At 44.7% G+C, this 14,764-nt stretch overlaps 2 protein-coding genes across 4 annotated transcripts; both read right to left on the bottom strand.

The window, feature by feature from the left end:
• Positions 1 to 4,775: 4,775 nt before the first annotated feature.
• On the bottom strand, positions 4,776 to 6,525 carry LOC100833157 (two-component response regulator-like APRR5). 2 transcript variants are annotated; one of them, XM_010234224.3, is made up of 3 exons: positions 5,950 to 6,525; positions 5,665 to 5,838; positions 4,776 to 5,565 (listed from the first exon to the last, which is right to left on the bottom strand). In XM_010234224.3, exons 1-3 carry the CDS (start codon positions 6,403 to 6,405, stop codon positions 5,221 to 5,223), a joined length of 975 nt encoding a protein of 324 aa, XP_010232526.1. In that variant the 5' UTR covers positions 6,406 to 6,525; the 3' UTR covers positions 4,776 to 5,220. The 2 variants fall into 2 exon arrangements, with proteins under 2 accessions (XP_010232526.1, XP_003564556.1); XM_003564508.4 differs by having other exon boundaries at positions 5,665 to 5,835; positions 5,950 to 6,521.
• Positions 6,526 to 13,355: 6,830 nt separating this feature from the next.
• On the bottom strand, positions 13,356 to 14,392 carry LOC112271014. 2 transcript variants are annotated; one of them, XM_024459892.1, is made up of 3 exons: positions 14,027 to 14,392; positions 13,716 to 13,765; positions 13,356 to 13,591 (listed from the first exon to the last, which is right to left on the bottom strand). In XM_024459892.1, exons 1-3 carry the CDS (start codon positions 14,209 to 14,211, stop codon positions 13,569 to 13,571), a joined length of 258 nt encoding a protein of 85 aa, XP_024315660.1. In that variant the 5' UTR covers positions 14,212 to 14,392; the 3' UTR covers positions 13,356 to 13,568. The 2 variants fall into 2 exon arrangements, with proteins under 2 accessions (XP_024315660.1, XP_024315659.1); XM_024459891.1 differs by having other exon boundaries at positions 13,675 to 13,765.
• Positions 14,393 to 14,764: the final 372 nt, after the last annotated feature.

Below are 14,764 nucleotides of genomic sequence, written 5' to 3' on the forward strand. Positions count from 1 at the left end.
GATCTAAAGACCTGATGATGCGGTTATGTTAACTGAGATGAAGTAGTTCTGTTAATTGATTATACTGCCTGTGGTTTACCCTTTGAACGATGTGAAATTGTTCTGAAAAATAGCCAGACTGATAAAATTCTGTAAACTGTGATAAAGCTGACAGCATCATACCAACTTCAAAGCATTTAGATAGTTGTAATGTCATAGGTTCATTCACTCATACATGCAAATTCATCCAAATAGTCATACATGCAGATACATCCATACATATTTGCATACATACATCACATCATCTTTTCGTAAAGACAGTAGAACACAACTGCTAATGTCACTGTGACGCTCAAGCTTGCGACTGCGAAACACTTCACTTCGTCGAAGTTCTTCTTCTTCTCTGCCTCCAGCATCACTTCTAGCCCACATATGATCTTCTCTTTCTCTTCAATCTTGCCTTCTAATTCCTCAATCAATTCATTTTGCGAAGCCAACTCACACTCCAGTAAAATTCTGTCCCTGTTCTTCCTCTTCTCGTCCAGTAACCCAACCTCAAGTTCAGCTATCTTCGCCTCCAAACCATTCTTCTGCCCATCGGCCTCGGCATCGTCCGACTCTCCTGCCAAATACCGTAAATATGCAGGGTCTTGGAAAGCTTGGTCGTACTACGATAGGAAAGAACGGGCGCCACGAAAATACACTTTTTCAAAATCTCAGAAGCAAAAAAAGTTGGCATTACTAGCAATTAGAAGGAAATGCATACCCTCTCCTGCTGGGAAGAGGTGCACGACGCTGAATCCATCAGCCAGGACATCATGGAAGCGCCTCCTTCATCGGTGAAGCCACTGCGCCCCATCTTCACCTCTGCCTCGACGAGACACACGCTGCTGGGTCTTCCTACAAGAACGGATGCGGCGGCAGTAGAAGTGGAATCGTGGATGCCTCAGCCTCCACGACGCCCAAGTCGTAAGATTTTGAGGAACGAACCAAGAGGAATCGGGGATTTGACGGACGAACTAGGGTTAGGGTTCGCGGGAAGAACAGAGGAGGAAATGGGGAATCGGTCGGGTCTCAGGAGAAGGATGACGTGTTATGCGGGCAGGCTTACCGGGCTAACGGGTCGGGTCGGGGTCGGCCGACGTGTCACCTGACAGGTGGGCCTGACCTGTCAGGAATACTGTCAAACGCGCTAAACACGTCATTTCGGGCTTGTTGGTACATCGTGACTCAAAATGTGTGGTTTTTGGGACAAATTAGCAAAAGTGGTGACTCGGTGAGAAGCCGGCCCCAAAATATGTGGTTTTGTGAAATTTACTATAAAAAAAATCATCGTCCATAGTTTTTTTTTATTGTGTGTCTATTGAACTACTAAATATAAATCAGAGGAGAATTTGAAGCACCTAAACTCAGACTTTATACAATGATGAATTTTGACACTACATGGTATTTTGATTACACATGCTGATTGCGATAAAGGCTTTCACGTCAGAACATATGATCAGCGTTGCATTGTGGAAAATTCTCCCCCCAAAAATAATTTGACCATCACAACATTTTTTCGGTGTTTTCACATAATCGCAATAATTCCCAGCCGCTGTCATACATGATCCTGGAATACTTAAGCAACTTAGTCCAACTTTTTACAAGTGACAATCAACCACTAGCTAGTAATTTAGACCTGGCATTTGTGGGAATTGCAAGGACTATTATTATTACCAGTTATACTAACAAACAGTACTCCTTTATTCTCATATTCAGTACTACCTTTATTCTTGATGATGTCCTCGCCCCCGGCCACAAGCTGATTCTCTTGTTGGCAGTAAATATATTTCATCGTCGACTGATTCCATCCTTTTACTACGCCCTTTCCCACTTTAGGAAGGAATTCTTCTGAAATCTTTTGACCTTATTCTCACATTCAGAGTCCTTAATCTTGATTCTGTCCTAGCTTAGACAAACTAATGATACTTTCCCATCCAGGATCCATCGACCGAGTGCGCAAAGATCATGTCATTTTTGTTTTGTTCTAACACCAAGTAAGAGCTTGCTAATTGGTGAAGGGGGCTAGCTTAGGGTGGGCTACTCCCCTGCGAGGCTACATTTCTTACTAGGGTCAACAATAGCATCCAAGTGTGCACTTTTAGATGTTCTAGCCATGTGTTTTAGTTATCATTGATTGTCCAAAAAGGCAAGGCCATCATTTGATTCTTGGGCCTCCACTTCTTCTTCTCGCATAAGTATTTACATAAAAAATCAAAGACACATATAATATTGTAGATAGCTAGTGATTCCAACACCTCACATGATCCCCTACTTCTCTTCCTTCTCCACTGGAGAAAGTGGTCTGGTGCTTCTAATTGTAAACTCCTCTGCCGATTACTTCGCATGGTACCACAAAGAAATGCTTTGCCCTAACACAATTGCTTGCCACATTCTCCCATTCCCATCATCATGTAGCTACTCTACCTGAAGATTAGAGCATTAGTAGCCAACATCAACTGTCGCGCGGCGTAAGCTGGAAAAAGGCTCGGATTGGGGCAGGTTCAGAATGTGGCATTTTACCTAATTCATTCTACACCTATATTAATTCTATAATGCACATTCAGGAACTAAAATTGCGTATCCATGAACTCAACATGCATACGAATTTGTGCCAAAAAGAGTACTAATTACACTTGAAATAATTGCTAGTTAACAAGATTATCAGCGCAAAGTACTCTGGTTAGCGGCCGACAAAGAATCGGCAGCCACACTCCCCGCGTCTAGGGAGGGAAGGAAAGACAGATAGCCTTGGCAAAGCAAGAAATTCCAAAGAGGCGAAGAGAGATGCATTGCTGCTGCTTGCTCTAAAATACCAAGGAATGGGGGAGTTAGTGCGCCCTTAATTATAGGGCTCTCCTAGCTTAATACCCCTTTTGCTAATTCTCCTACCCTATACATGCAGAAACGAAAGTTTGAAACTGCAGTGGCCTTCATGTGAGTTTGAGAATGTCTTGTGCCATTAAAAAAACAAACTACAATTGATAGCAGAGGGGCAGTTGATGTAGACCTAATGTAATTAAGTACATAGATGCATCGGTCGCTCTCACGTCATAATTAACCGATCACATGAATCCCATCGTCACATGCAAAAGGACATGCTTTAGCATAGAAGAGTTTGAGTTGAATTAATCCTGGTCGTTAATGCTCAGTGATGTCACATGTCAATATGTAGGAGTTTGGCTTGTGCTTGTTTTACCATTTCTGACTAGTAATTTATAAATGGCTGTCAAAAATCTCATTCTTTTACAGCCTGTGGATTACCAGTAATCAGAGGTGAATGTGCTAGAGATAGTGACAGCGATGATCGACAGATCAAGAGAACTGAGCTAAGGCAGCCTTCTGCTAAGTGCAAGAGGCATATACTAGCTAGCTGGTGTCTTTGCCTGTTGTATTTTGTAGCACTAGTTAACTCCTTGGAAAGCATAGGGAGGCTTCTCCATTGCTCTAAGCTCTAATCATTGAGTCCCCAGCACGGCCATTAGGGTTCTTATTCCCGTTTGACTCATCCTCACGGTATCCTGTCCTTGGCCGTGGTGCTCGCGATCGATCGTGCCCGTTGCGATCTGCCTAAAGGTTTCTCCGGTTCTTCTTCCTTCTTTCCTTGTAACTCTTGGATGGATGGATGATTCCCAAAATCGAAAAATTCAGGAAAATATACTCGACACTAGATAGAGGTTGTGATCAGGATTGGGTCACTGGAACATAATTCTTTCTTTCTACTTGGGTGCACCCCTGCATGTCCTTTTACTGCATTTCCCTGTCCTGCTACATTTGGAGGCGCAATTAATCGGCGCTCTTATTCTCTGGCGATAAAATTTGTGTCCCTGCTTTTGTATGTGTGGTCAAAAGGTTGGTGCTACCAGTACAGAGATTAATTGCATAATTTGAGGGAGGCAGCTCGTGCGAATCGAATTTCGTCCCCTTGTGGGGTTCATTGTTCGTGATAACTCTCTCGGTTTATCCCCGTCCAAAATTCTGAGCCGTGGTTTCCTTTTCCACATATCTCTATATGCTTGGGTCTCTAGCTTGTCCTTTGGGGACACCCGCGAGCTAACGCCGGAGGACGGGAGTGCACGTACGTCTCGCTACAACGGAGCGGGGTTCGAAATCTCAGATTTTTGGCGCGGCACATCGCCAATTTGGGCTAGTGGCACGGCCAGGTAGCCCCTGACCGATCGAGCGGCTAACTAACTCGGGGACTGATTATTGGCGAGGATCACATGCGCGCCAATGAGAACTTCCCAGAGACGGCCATTAAACCCCGGGATCGTACGTAAAAGGCTGAGACCGATGGATGTCTCGCACGGATGCGAGGAAAATGGTTGCGCGTCACGGGCGCCTTGCCTGGGTTAGACAGTGATCTGCACACCCGTTTGACCTCGATCTCGCACGCACCCAGGCCGTTGCCCAATGTATCGACCGATCTCACGGAACCATGCACGGAACAGCTAACGCAAAGCCAGTGCATGTAGTACTAGTGAGCAAACTGCATGCAAAGTGTCGTGTCTTGTCATGCCGCTGACTGACTGGACTGCTCGTGTAATGCGTGGACTTTTTGGAACAAGTTGTGCCACTGGGAGATCGAGTGGTACTACCAACATCCGGGGAATTGGAGGACAGACAAACCCCGATCGAGCACGGAAGGTTGCAGGGAGCTGGGAGCATGCAGCACTCAGAAATTACTCTGAGTAGTTCAGGTGTGTTTTGGTTCGATCTGGACTACAGAGGAGCATGCACTTGGGAGTCGTCTGTGGGACAAATTAATTTTATGCATGGAAGAAGTACTCACAGAACACAAGTTGTTCTCAACTCTACTATAAGTCTCTAGCTAACACGTGATCGAAGGTGATTTTTTTCTCTCTCTGTCTCAATCTTTTTTTTCCGTTTCCAGGCTCTCATCATGTTTTCTGGCTAAAGGTTACAATAATACAACATGCACAGGGGAAGGTCAACGGGCGTCCACTCTGTCTGACCTCGCTCCTTGATCGCCAAGCTAGGTGCACTAGCTAGCTGCATCACTGTTCCGCGCACACGGCATGCAGCAGCCGCCACCCTGATCAATCGGGCTAGCTAGAGCTAGTGGTAGTGCTCGATTTATCGTCTCGAGACACCGGACCCATCCACCACTAACGCCTCGACCGGCCGATCTCGATCACAGTGTGATGGATCGATCGGCATTCGATGGGCAGCGAGCGCCTACGAGGCCAGGTTCACGGACAGCATGTCGCCGAGGGTGGCCCACAGCTCCTCGTCGACGTCGAAGCCGACCTGCCGCTCCGCCGCCTCCTCCTCCTCGGCCACCGCCGCGCCGGGCGCCGGCCACCACCACTCGCCATTGTCGCCGACGAATGCTGCTGCTGCTGCCGTGGCCGCGCTGTCGACCTTGCAGCTGTGGTTGTTGCTGTAACCACCGCAGTAGTCGTAGCTGTTGTCAGAGGTCTCCGGCCGGTGGTCGTCGTTCTCCGCCTCCGTCTCGCCGTTCCTCGCGAACCGGCCCTTCACCCTCGGCCTGCTGTCGGCCAGTGACTTCCTGCACGCGTACTGGCGAAACCAGCGCCATGGATGGCCCAACGTTAGCTCGAATCGATCGTGTAGGCTATGCATTTGCAGGGTGGGTATGATCGAAGGAGGGTATCGTACGGTGATCTTTTTGGTGAAGTTTCTCTGGTGGCGCTTGACGCGGTACCTCTCGACCCGCTCCTTCCGCTCCTCGGCGCTGTATCGCCCGACCTTCTGCGAGAACGGCCCGCCTCCGACGTCTTGGCCGCCGCAGCTGTCCCCCGACGGCGCCGGCGATGATCCGTTCATCCCCTGCTTTTATATTTTTGGTCAGCACGGGCCAAGCCAAGGAAAACAACGTCAGCTCCCAGTTTGGGCATGCAAGAAAGCTCACAGTTAATTTTCAGGTTGTTGTCTTGTATGTACCTGGAGATCACCGGTGCTGAAGACGCGTCGGACGGAGCAGGACGAGGCGAAGTCGAAGAGGTCGCTGTGGCAGGAGGAGGAGGGAGAGGAGGACATAGGCGCCAGGGATGACAGCTGGTGCGGCGACGGGGACGAAGACGAGAAGAATGCGCCGCCACCGTTTAAGGCGTCGCCGAGCTGATGGAGGTGGAGCGGGAGGGAGTGCGAGCTGATGCTCCTGTGGATGTTGTTGTAGTACGACGACGGCAGTGAGGAGGAGTATGTCGACGATGGCGGCGATGATGCCGCGGCAAAGGGAGGGAACGCGCCGCCAACATTGCCGCCGTCGAGGTAACCCACGGCGCCGGGGCGCGGGATCTGGGTCGGGACTGTGGCCAGGGCCGCCGCGGAGGAGAAGCTCTGCATGAAGGCGTCGCCTCCGTAGGAAGAAGGGGTGGTGGCAGAATGACGGAACATCTCCGGCTTTCGATGGACGTGGAACTGGAAAAGCTCTGTTGTGCCTTGGCGCGCGGAGCTAGCTGTGCTTGTTTTGCTTGGGGAGTTCAAGTGGAGGGGGGTGTGGGTATAAGAAGGAAGAGGCGCCGCCGGGCTAGAGGCGCGTACAGCAGGGGAGCGCTGCTGGTGCACGCACGGCCTTGTTTGTGCTCTGAAAAGATTGGTAGGGTCACGCGCGTCTCCCGCACTATTCCTTTTCGGTAAAAAACACTGATAATCAGGTCAGGTCCCATGACAACTGTTCGCTACCGTTCTACTGTTACCCACGAAGTCGTCTAAGCAGTCGAATCAGATTTACATAGATGGCGTGTGTGAAGAGGGGTCCGTCACATCTCCCTTGCCCACTACTGCAAGAGTGGAAGGTTCAAGGTAGGAAGGTCACTGTGGATGTTACTGCCAGTGAATTTGCTAGTGTATTTCAAGAGATGACCCAGGTTTCGTCAGATCAACATCAAACAGGTGAAATCACGAATATAAGCAAGCACGTCTAATGGCGTGATGGTTTCCATGCGCTCGATGATTACCAAGACTGGCACTGGTGGTCCTCTAGAAAATGTTAATGACAATCATAATTTGATCAACACAACAACTACGGACATTCGATAATAATGCTTATTGGGTTCCATATGTTATGGGCCACAAGTTCTTTTTTTTTTCCTCTTGAAAAAATGACAGGAGAACTGCCGATTCATTAGGAGAAATTCATAGCATGGTGTTCACAGATATTTATAAAGCACCCGGTTTAGGGCTAGTTCGGTTATGCCCTTTCCGGTGGGGATTTTTTTTTGCGAGAACCTTTTGGGGATTGACAGGGAAAGTTCACTTCAGTTTTCCACTAATCCCTCTCAATCCCTGCAGGGATTCTCGTAAACGAACAGGCCCTTGTAGGGAACGGGGTCTGAAGTTCAAGCATAAAAATGGATTAGTCCCAAATGAACTGACAACCACTACTAGTCTAGACTGATGAGCATCAAACGGCCTCGCCGTACTACTGAACTGTGTGGCATAGGCAATAGTCCCTAAAAAGGTTGTTAGCCCTTTTATTTATGAATCAAAGGTGCTACTGTACTCTGGTAGCAATATACTTTTCCTTGAAATTCAAAAGAAATTGCGAGAAGAATGATGTAGGTGTCAAAGCTAGGGAATATGCTCCAACTAAGTGTGTTACGATTAACAACACAAGGAAGTTGATGCCAGAACCTTTCTGTATAAAATGAGCTCAATGAGGTACGGAGCTGCGGCTTAGTGAAAGATATTTTTGCTTGAGTGCATGGACCGTCTGCCGACTGCCAGTACGTTCACATCTACTTAACTGTTATTAAGGCAATGTGTAATCAGATGATCTTACAACAAGAGACGAATGTTTGCAGCTCTGAGCCCAGCATAGTACGAGAACTCGATACAGACAAGGTGTTCCGAATAAAAAGACAAGGTTTTTTTCCTAAGTAGCAACTCGTGACAAACTTAATTTGACAGCACTTGTGAAGCAGACTGCTATACCTAACAAGATATGGACTTGTACAGCAATAGAAAAGGAAAGAAAAAACAATCTTTTGATATCCTGTTTCGACTTACTTGAGACATCACCAATTTAAATCAACTTAACAAGCAGTACTAAACATAAATGGAGCATGAAAGGAATGGTGTAGAATACATACTGTAATTGGACAACGATATGCTGCTTGCAAGAAGGGGACTATGACCCCTCTACATCAACTTGCTGGGCTTTAGCTCGAATAAGAGAGCTTGGGCAAGTAGTCCTTATCTTCGTACAGGAAGATCCCAGCAGTACTGCAGTGCTTGAATTAGATAAACCAGAGATGCTTTGCCTGCAATATTCCAAGGCAGTTTGATGTACAAGATATATGTCATTGTCAAAGATCTCATAGGGCTTATTGCCGCACAATTTGCACTGGACCAGAGGGGGAAAAGAAGGAAGGACCCCACCACGCTCACCTCTTGAAGAAGGTGAGAACACTGAGTCCGAGCAGACTTGTCAAGACAACGGGGAATAGCTAGATTTTTTTCCCCCATGAAGCAAACCGTGCATGGAACAAGTTTGATGTTACTAGAATAGGTCCTATGCATTTTTTATTTTTTTTTATTTTCCACAAGAAGCTGTCATTCTATGGCTTGCAAAGTTGGAATAGTAATCTGTAGTTGGTTTGATTTTTTTTTTTTACGAAAGCAGCAGCGCTGCATTCATTACTTAAGAAGTAGAAAAGTACAAGGGGCCTCAAGGAGGAGAAAAACAAAAATTGTACAGCCAGGCCAACCGGAGAGCTGAAAAAAAGAGAATAGAAAATTAAATGAATGAATAAGTTACTGGTTTGATTTCTTTTTTCTCAACACAGTTACCAATTTTGTGCTGTTGATTTCTCTAACATGTCATCTCAATATACAAAGTATTTACATCATTCAATGAATGAATAATATGCTGAGCTAATCTACATGTTCTAGCACATAGATCCAACTTAGCTGGCGATCGCATTGTTCATTCAATTGGACATAAGATGCTTTTCTAAACTTAACGTGTTCGAGCACTTCTTTTGGACTGGCATATTAAATTATTAATGTGTACCAGGAATTGTGAAAGCAATGATACTCAGTGGCAGAAGAGAGATTAGTTCCCTCTTCTTTTCTCCATTTGGTGTAAGGGATATCACCTATTGGAATATATACTTAAGGCAGCCAGCATTAAGAATAACTATTCTATTAACAAAATGCAAAGTAATCACCATGTGAAGTTCATAGACAACTCTGGAAGATATAAAAGCAGCAATAATCAGAAGGTTTATATGCTAATATTTTAGGACTGGTTCATACACCTTGAAAGTTCTCTTCTTATATGATACTTCTCTCTCATTGATATATTGCCTCCAATTGTACGGTTAAAGTAAATCATTTCGAGCATGTTAAAGTATTGTCCATATATATGTCTCGTAAGCAATCTATCCACTAATGGACAGATATATTACAGGTATGTGCATGTTATTTTGTTATTAGACTAACAACTAGCATCTGGCCCGCGCGAAATGCGCGGGCTATGTCTGATAGCATTTATGTTTATAATTATCTTGCACGGAGAAAATTGCAATCTATGTGTGTGGGCTATTTCTATTATGGGTGTGGCTATTTTCTCAGTCGATTGATTTTTAGGAAAAAACTTTAAATCACAGTCGACACATTAGAGCCGATTGGATTAAAATGTGAATGTCATCCCACTCTCACATCTCCCACGTGTTGCCGTTAGATTAAGATCAAACGGTCAGCACGTCGATTTATGTCTAACTAAAAATCAGTAGATCAACTTCTCTATAGCAAAACCGTTTTATTACATTGCTTGGATATAATTGTATCCTATATATATGTTATTATTATATTTTTGTAAATATCTTATGCATAGAGAAAATCCTAATAGATGTATGATGATTCCCGTTGTCCATGATAGTTTTAAAAAAATATTACTCCATATTATGTTTAGAAGAATGACGAACAAGTTTTAGTTCAGTTATTGTATCATCCAGTCTCTAAACGTTAGTTGGATAGCGTTAGCTAATTAGCTCATTCCATCATTGAACTTCAAAAAGTAAGTTATTGTTTTTCACCTTGTTGGCTTATATAATATTAACTTGTATCACTGAACTTTTTTCCCACCACTTAGAAGCAGAGCGGATTTTTTGCACATGTGTTCGGATTTGTACCATTATATTTCCTTTGCAAATATAACACATCTTCTATACATTGCCATATACATGATGGTAGACCCCACTCCCCACCTGCTGCCTTGTCCCTCCTCTCTCCCCATCAAGTGTCGTTGCGCCGCTCGCATTTGCATCCGACCGTGCATTCCCTACTTCCTCAGCGAACCAGGCACACACGCGAATTGCTCGTGCTCGCCAATGGGCGGGGAGGCGCGTATTGGAGGAACGACATCTGGAGGAACTTCTCACGCTCGTCGGTCATGGGCTCGCAAGCTTCCCGCTTCTTACCAACGGCTCGATAGTTGCGCTACCCATCCCCCTCCTCTCTCTCTTTCTCTCTATACTCTGCCGGTCAGGATGGCGCATCGCTGATCGGATCCAGGGCCACCCTTGATAGACGGAATCTGGACATGCCACCCACCGTCACCGCGGGATATCCTATCCTGCATCCCGTTCAGCAGGCCGATGGCCACGGGCTATGAGAGAGAGGGAGAGGAGGGGGTGACATTGGGTGGGGAGAGAGACCAAGAGACAGCCGCCCCACATGCTAGGATTGCATTAAATACCAATAAAAAATTTCTTACAAAATATAGATACATGTTACTATTTAATATTTTCATGACATGTGAAGAAAAACAATGAATTATTAAAGTTCAAACGCTGTAACACATATTTCATGTAACATAGTATATTACTTTTGGCATCACAAAAACAAAATATTAACTTAATTATCAGTAGTTATAACATATTGGGTCTATATGGGTCTTAATTAAATCACTTTAAAAATTTATTCTGGCCCATCAAATATATTCATACTTCTTAATATTCTCATGATACCCTGACGTAGCATATATATATATATATCGTCTAACGCCAGATAAATAAATATTTGACTTAGTTAGCATATTGGACATACTGCGAGCAGTGCATGTGCATGATTTATATGACTAATACATTTTGAAATACAAACCATGACCAATCTCAATGCCCAACACATTGAGACGATCTAGAGTGCGAATGCACACCGTCGCAAGAGGCATTTCTTAGGTATCATTTATGTAATCTAGTGTCCTTCGTCTCTCCTTTTCTTCTCCCGCTCTCACACAACTTCTCTCCTTTTCTTTACGAATCTTGTGTAGTAATCCCGTCACCCTAGAGTAAATCTCTCTCTCTCTCTCTCTTGCTCGCTCGCCAAACTGGTAACACTTCCTCTTGCGATTTAATTTCTCTCAGAGATAAAGAAGCAGGCGTGCAGGTGGACAGGTGGAGCAGTCGGTGGTGGCTTCTGGTTTGGCATGCTCCACCTTGATGAAGGGAGCAGTATAATTTAGTAAATCCCCGACTTATTATGGCTCAAAGAGAGTAATTAATTTCATGTAGTCAAACGTGCAATAGAACACTGGAAATCACCATGGTTCCAACAGCGCCAAAATCTCCAAATAGCATGATATGTTTATTCCAAAACTGGATCACTTGATGATGGTTGTGCATGCATGCCTAACATGAACATAGCACGTCTGCAAGCACGTATAGCATATCTGTGGAGCTGCAGAATTTTTTTTAACGAATCTTATTCGCATGCATGGTGGTTCAGTGGCTCATCAATTTGACTATGAGTACAGCCTAATTAGTTCACGTCCTCGTTTAGACGCCAGATGTGCACGGCTTCGATGCGGAATCTGGAATCATGCGCACGTACGGCCTTAGCGTGCCGAGGCCCCGTGCGCGTTCGCGCGAATGACCCAGCCACTCGTGTCCGCACGGCACCGGAATTCCGAACCGAATCGGTCCTCGCTCGCAAGGAACGTACGTAACGTAAAACAAATATCTACAACCCTTAGACCCCGGATCCAACGTCCAGATTAATTGAGGTGATGTGGATCAACGTGGAGCCTCCCCTCGGTACCTCTCATATTGCTTTTAGTATATAATAGATTTATCACGTTTCTAATTAGAGTCCATTTCAAAAGATTTTCCTGTACTATTGTGTTGCAGTAGTTTACATAAAAGAATGCATGTCTATGTGTTCAACTCAGAATTTGTTGGAAACAACTGTTAAAATAATAAAACCTACAACATGTGCATGAGCTTTATGAAATACAGTACAACTTATTTTTATGTGAAATGATACGCATTAGATAGATTGACAGTCTACTTTCCATTTCCCCGAGTAGAATAGCACCTACCAAATTCCACCAAGTTTCTCAACATATACATAGAGCAGTACTTATCAAATCCATCCTAATAAAAGATAACTTCGCCAGGAGGCACGACAACTGCCAGGTTCGTAAAAAAAGAAGTTATCTTTTGCTCCCATCCTTGAAAAGAAGTCCAGTTTTGATCCTTGAGTGGTCAACTTTCTGGACGAAATAGTCCATCAATCTTATGTTAAACTAGACGAAGGTATAACACAGTACAAGAAAGGGAAAGAGAGTAGTGCCATTTCAGTTTCAGAAGGAACACGAGTTAGTTTACTTATGTCAACAGAAAATAGAGCAAATTATGCAAACTAACATAGGATGGGACATCAACCAAACATGACGAAGTCTTCGCACACTTATCTCTAGCGTTGCTACTTTACAGATGCCCTGTGTGCAGAAAGACATTGTCAATTGTCACTGAAAGTAAACCTGTTGTTGAGACCATGAAGTTTCTCCAATATCGCACTTCCTGAAAAGGCGGTTGGATAATAATGAAACGTCACAATCAGAAAATACAGGGATATAATGTGTAGCAGCATCTTGGCAGCTTTCAGTGTTTTCATGAAAGAGAAACTTGAAGTTTTAACTGCATACCAAATCTTAGTATCTCACTTATCAAAATATTTTGTACAGCAGTGGGTGCATTTTGTTCACAGGTAATTAATTAACTAACAGAACCTACAAAGGTGAAACAAAATCATTTATGGTAATAGTCGATCAAATAGTCAACATAATGCACTAATGAGACTAACCTTCTTGAAGATAACGGGTCAACTGGCAAAATAGTTGCACCACTACTTTTTGTAGTGGGTAGGCAAATAGCAATTCGATTTTACGAGTTAATCTGTATTTGTCAACTGGACGTAACTCGGCACAATATTCCACAAAAGTCGCAGTCACAGCAATGAGTGTAACATTACATTCATCTGATTATTATTTTCTCAATGTCTTGTCAATTAGGAGTTATTGGCTACAAACTGAGGTGCGGGTCAAGGACAACAGGAAATAAGAAGGAAAAAAAACAAGTCAAGGAATTACATATTTTCCTTATTACACGGTCATTCACATTCTTCAAACCTACAAAAGCTCTACACAGAATTTAAATTAACACATATGCTGAGGAGATAGCATTCGAGTTAGAAAAAGATAATGTAGCTAGAGATCTAACTAGCCTCATTTAAAGTATCCCGGGCCTCGTGTCAGCAACCAGCTCGGCATTTCAACTGTATCCATCATCCAAACCTAACACTTAAACATGTCAAACGTATTGTTGTAACGCTTGTCACTGCTCATGAAAGCCAAATTTGAGGCCAGTTTGCACCTACCATATCTACAAGCAACCGCTTGGCGCTTGGTAACATCTCACCTTGGCATAGTTTGATCATGGCCTTCAGACCTTCACCCTCGTATCCATCTCTGTAAACACAATCATCAGTCATGCAAATTACTTCAACACTACCAAGCATAAATGAAACGTGCATTCTTATCATAAAACGCCTACAAAAAAAATTCCCTTCAGAAACGTCCCGTGATCAAATAAGGTGCTGCAAACTAAGAAGGAGATTGGCGCGGTATGGCCAATCCTAACGGATACTTCATACTGACGATTACTCAACACTGTCGCTTGATTCTCAAGTCCTGCAACAGCAATAAAAACAGTACAGGGCATGGCACTACCTTGCCTTGGATGTTGGTGGGGTTGCGAACAATTTGGAATAAATGGTGCCCGCGCGTGGTTCGTCCACCACCGCGAGTAGGCGTTGCTCGCCGCGCGCCGCTAGATGCTTCCTCCGGCTCGTTAAACCCTTGCTATAATCATCTGTCTCCGCCTGATCCTGTTCTCCATAGTATTCCTCTGCCATGAAGACTACCGCTGCCGACACTTGAGCTGCGCCGGCTGCCGCTGGAGCGTGGCCGGAGGGCTCCGCTGTCACCTGGCCGCGAAGAGGGGCTGCCTGGCGGCGGTTCTGTTGGAGCAGACAAGCAGTGCTGTTTTCTTCCGCCCGTCTTCCAATCCCGAGCTCATTTGGTAGGACACTTCTGGGCCGGGCCTGAACTGTAGGCCGTTAAAGTTCTTATGTTGATGGGCTTTTGGTGCGTGTTGACATGTTATAAGGTCGTTTCTACTTTGTACAGTCGTACAAGTCTACAAGGGATTCTCGAAATGATTCTAAAAAAAAAACAATGGATTCTCGAAAAAAGAACAGCAATCACCACCGTTTCCCAAGCTTCAATTTTTTCCAGCAGCGGATTGAGTTATGGCGACCGTGAAAAGATCGGCAACATTGCACTGCAAGATGAACAGGCGATTCACTCGCATTGCAGCCAAACGGACAACTATCATCAACAAGGATCCTTTGCCGTTTCAATACCGTTCGGACCTTTAATTCTCCCCCTCAACCAAAGCCAGGCAGA

Source organism: Brachypodium distachyon, chromosome 2, assembly GCF_000005505.3.
Source record: "Brachypodium distachyon strain Bd21 chromosome 2, Brachypodium_distachyon_v3.0, whole genome shotgun sequence".
Taxonomy (NCBI): domain Eukaryota; kingdom Viridiplantae; phylum Streptophyta; class Magnoliopsida; order Poales; family Poaceae; genus Brachypodium; species Brachypodium distachyon.

What these genes read in the sequence shown, in the direction of transcription:
- LOC100833157 (XM_010234224.3), bottom strand. Translation starts at nt 6,405, where the DNA reads ATGTTCCGTCATTCTGCCACCACCCCTTCTTCCTACGGAGGCGACGCC. An exon ending in TCAGCACCGGTGATCTCCAG is followed by an intron (nt 5,839 to 5,949) that starts GTACATACAAGA and finishes AAAATATAAAAG; the next exon opens with CAGGGGATGAACGGATCATC. An exon ending in ACTTCACCAAAAAGATCACC is followed by an intron (nt 5,566 to 5,664) that starts GTACGATACCCT and finishes TGGTTTCGCCAG; the next exon opens with TACGCGTGCAGGAAGTCACT.
- LOC112271014 (XM_024459891.1), bottom strand. Translation starts at nt 14,211, where the DNA reads ATGGCAGAGGAATACTATGGAGAACAGGATCAGGCGGAGACAGATGAT. An exon ending in CCACCAACATCCAAGGCAAG is followed by an intron (nt 13,766 to 14,026) that starts GTAGTGCCATGC and finishes TTGTGTTTACAG; the next exon opens with AGATGGATACGAGGGTGAAG. An exon ending in AGCGGTTGCTTGTAGATATG is followed by an intron (nt 13,592 to 13,674) that starts GTAGGTGCAAAC and finishes TTTAAGTGTTAG; the next exon opens with GTTTGGATGATGGATACAGT.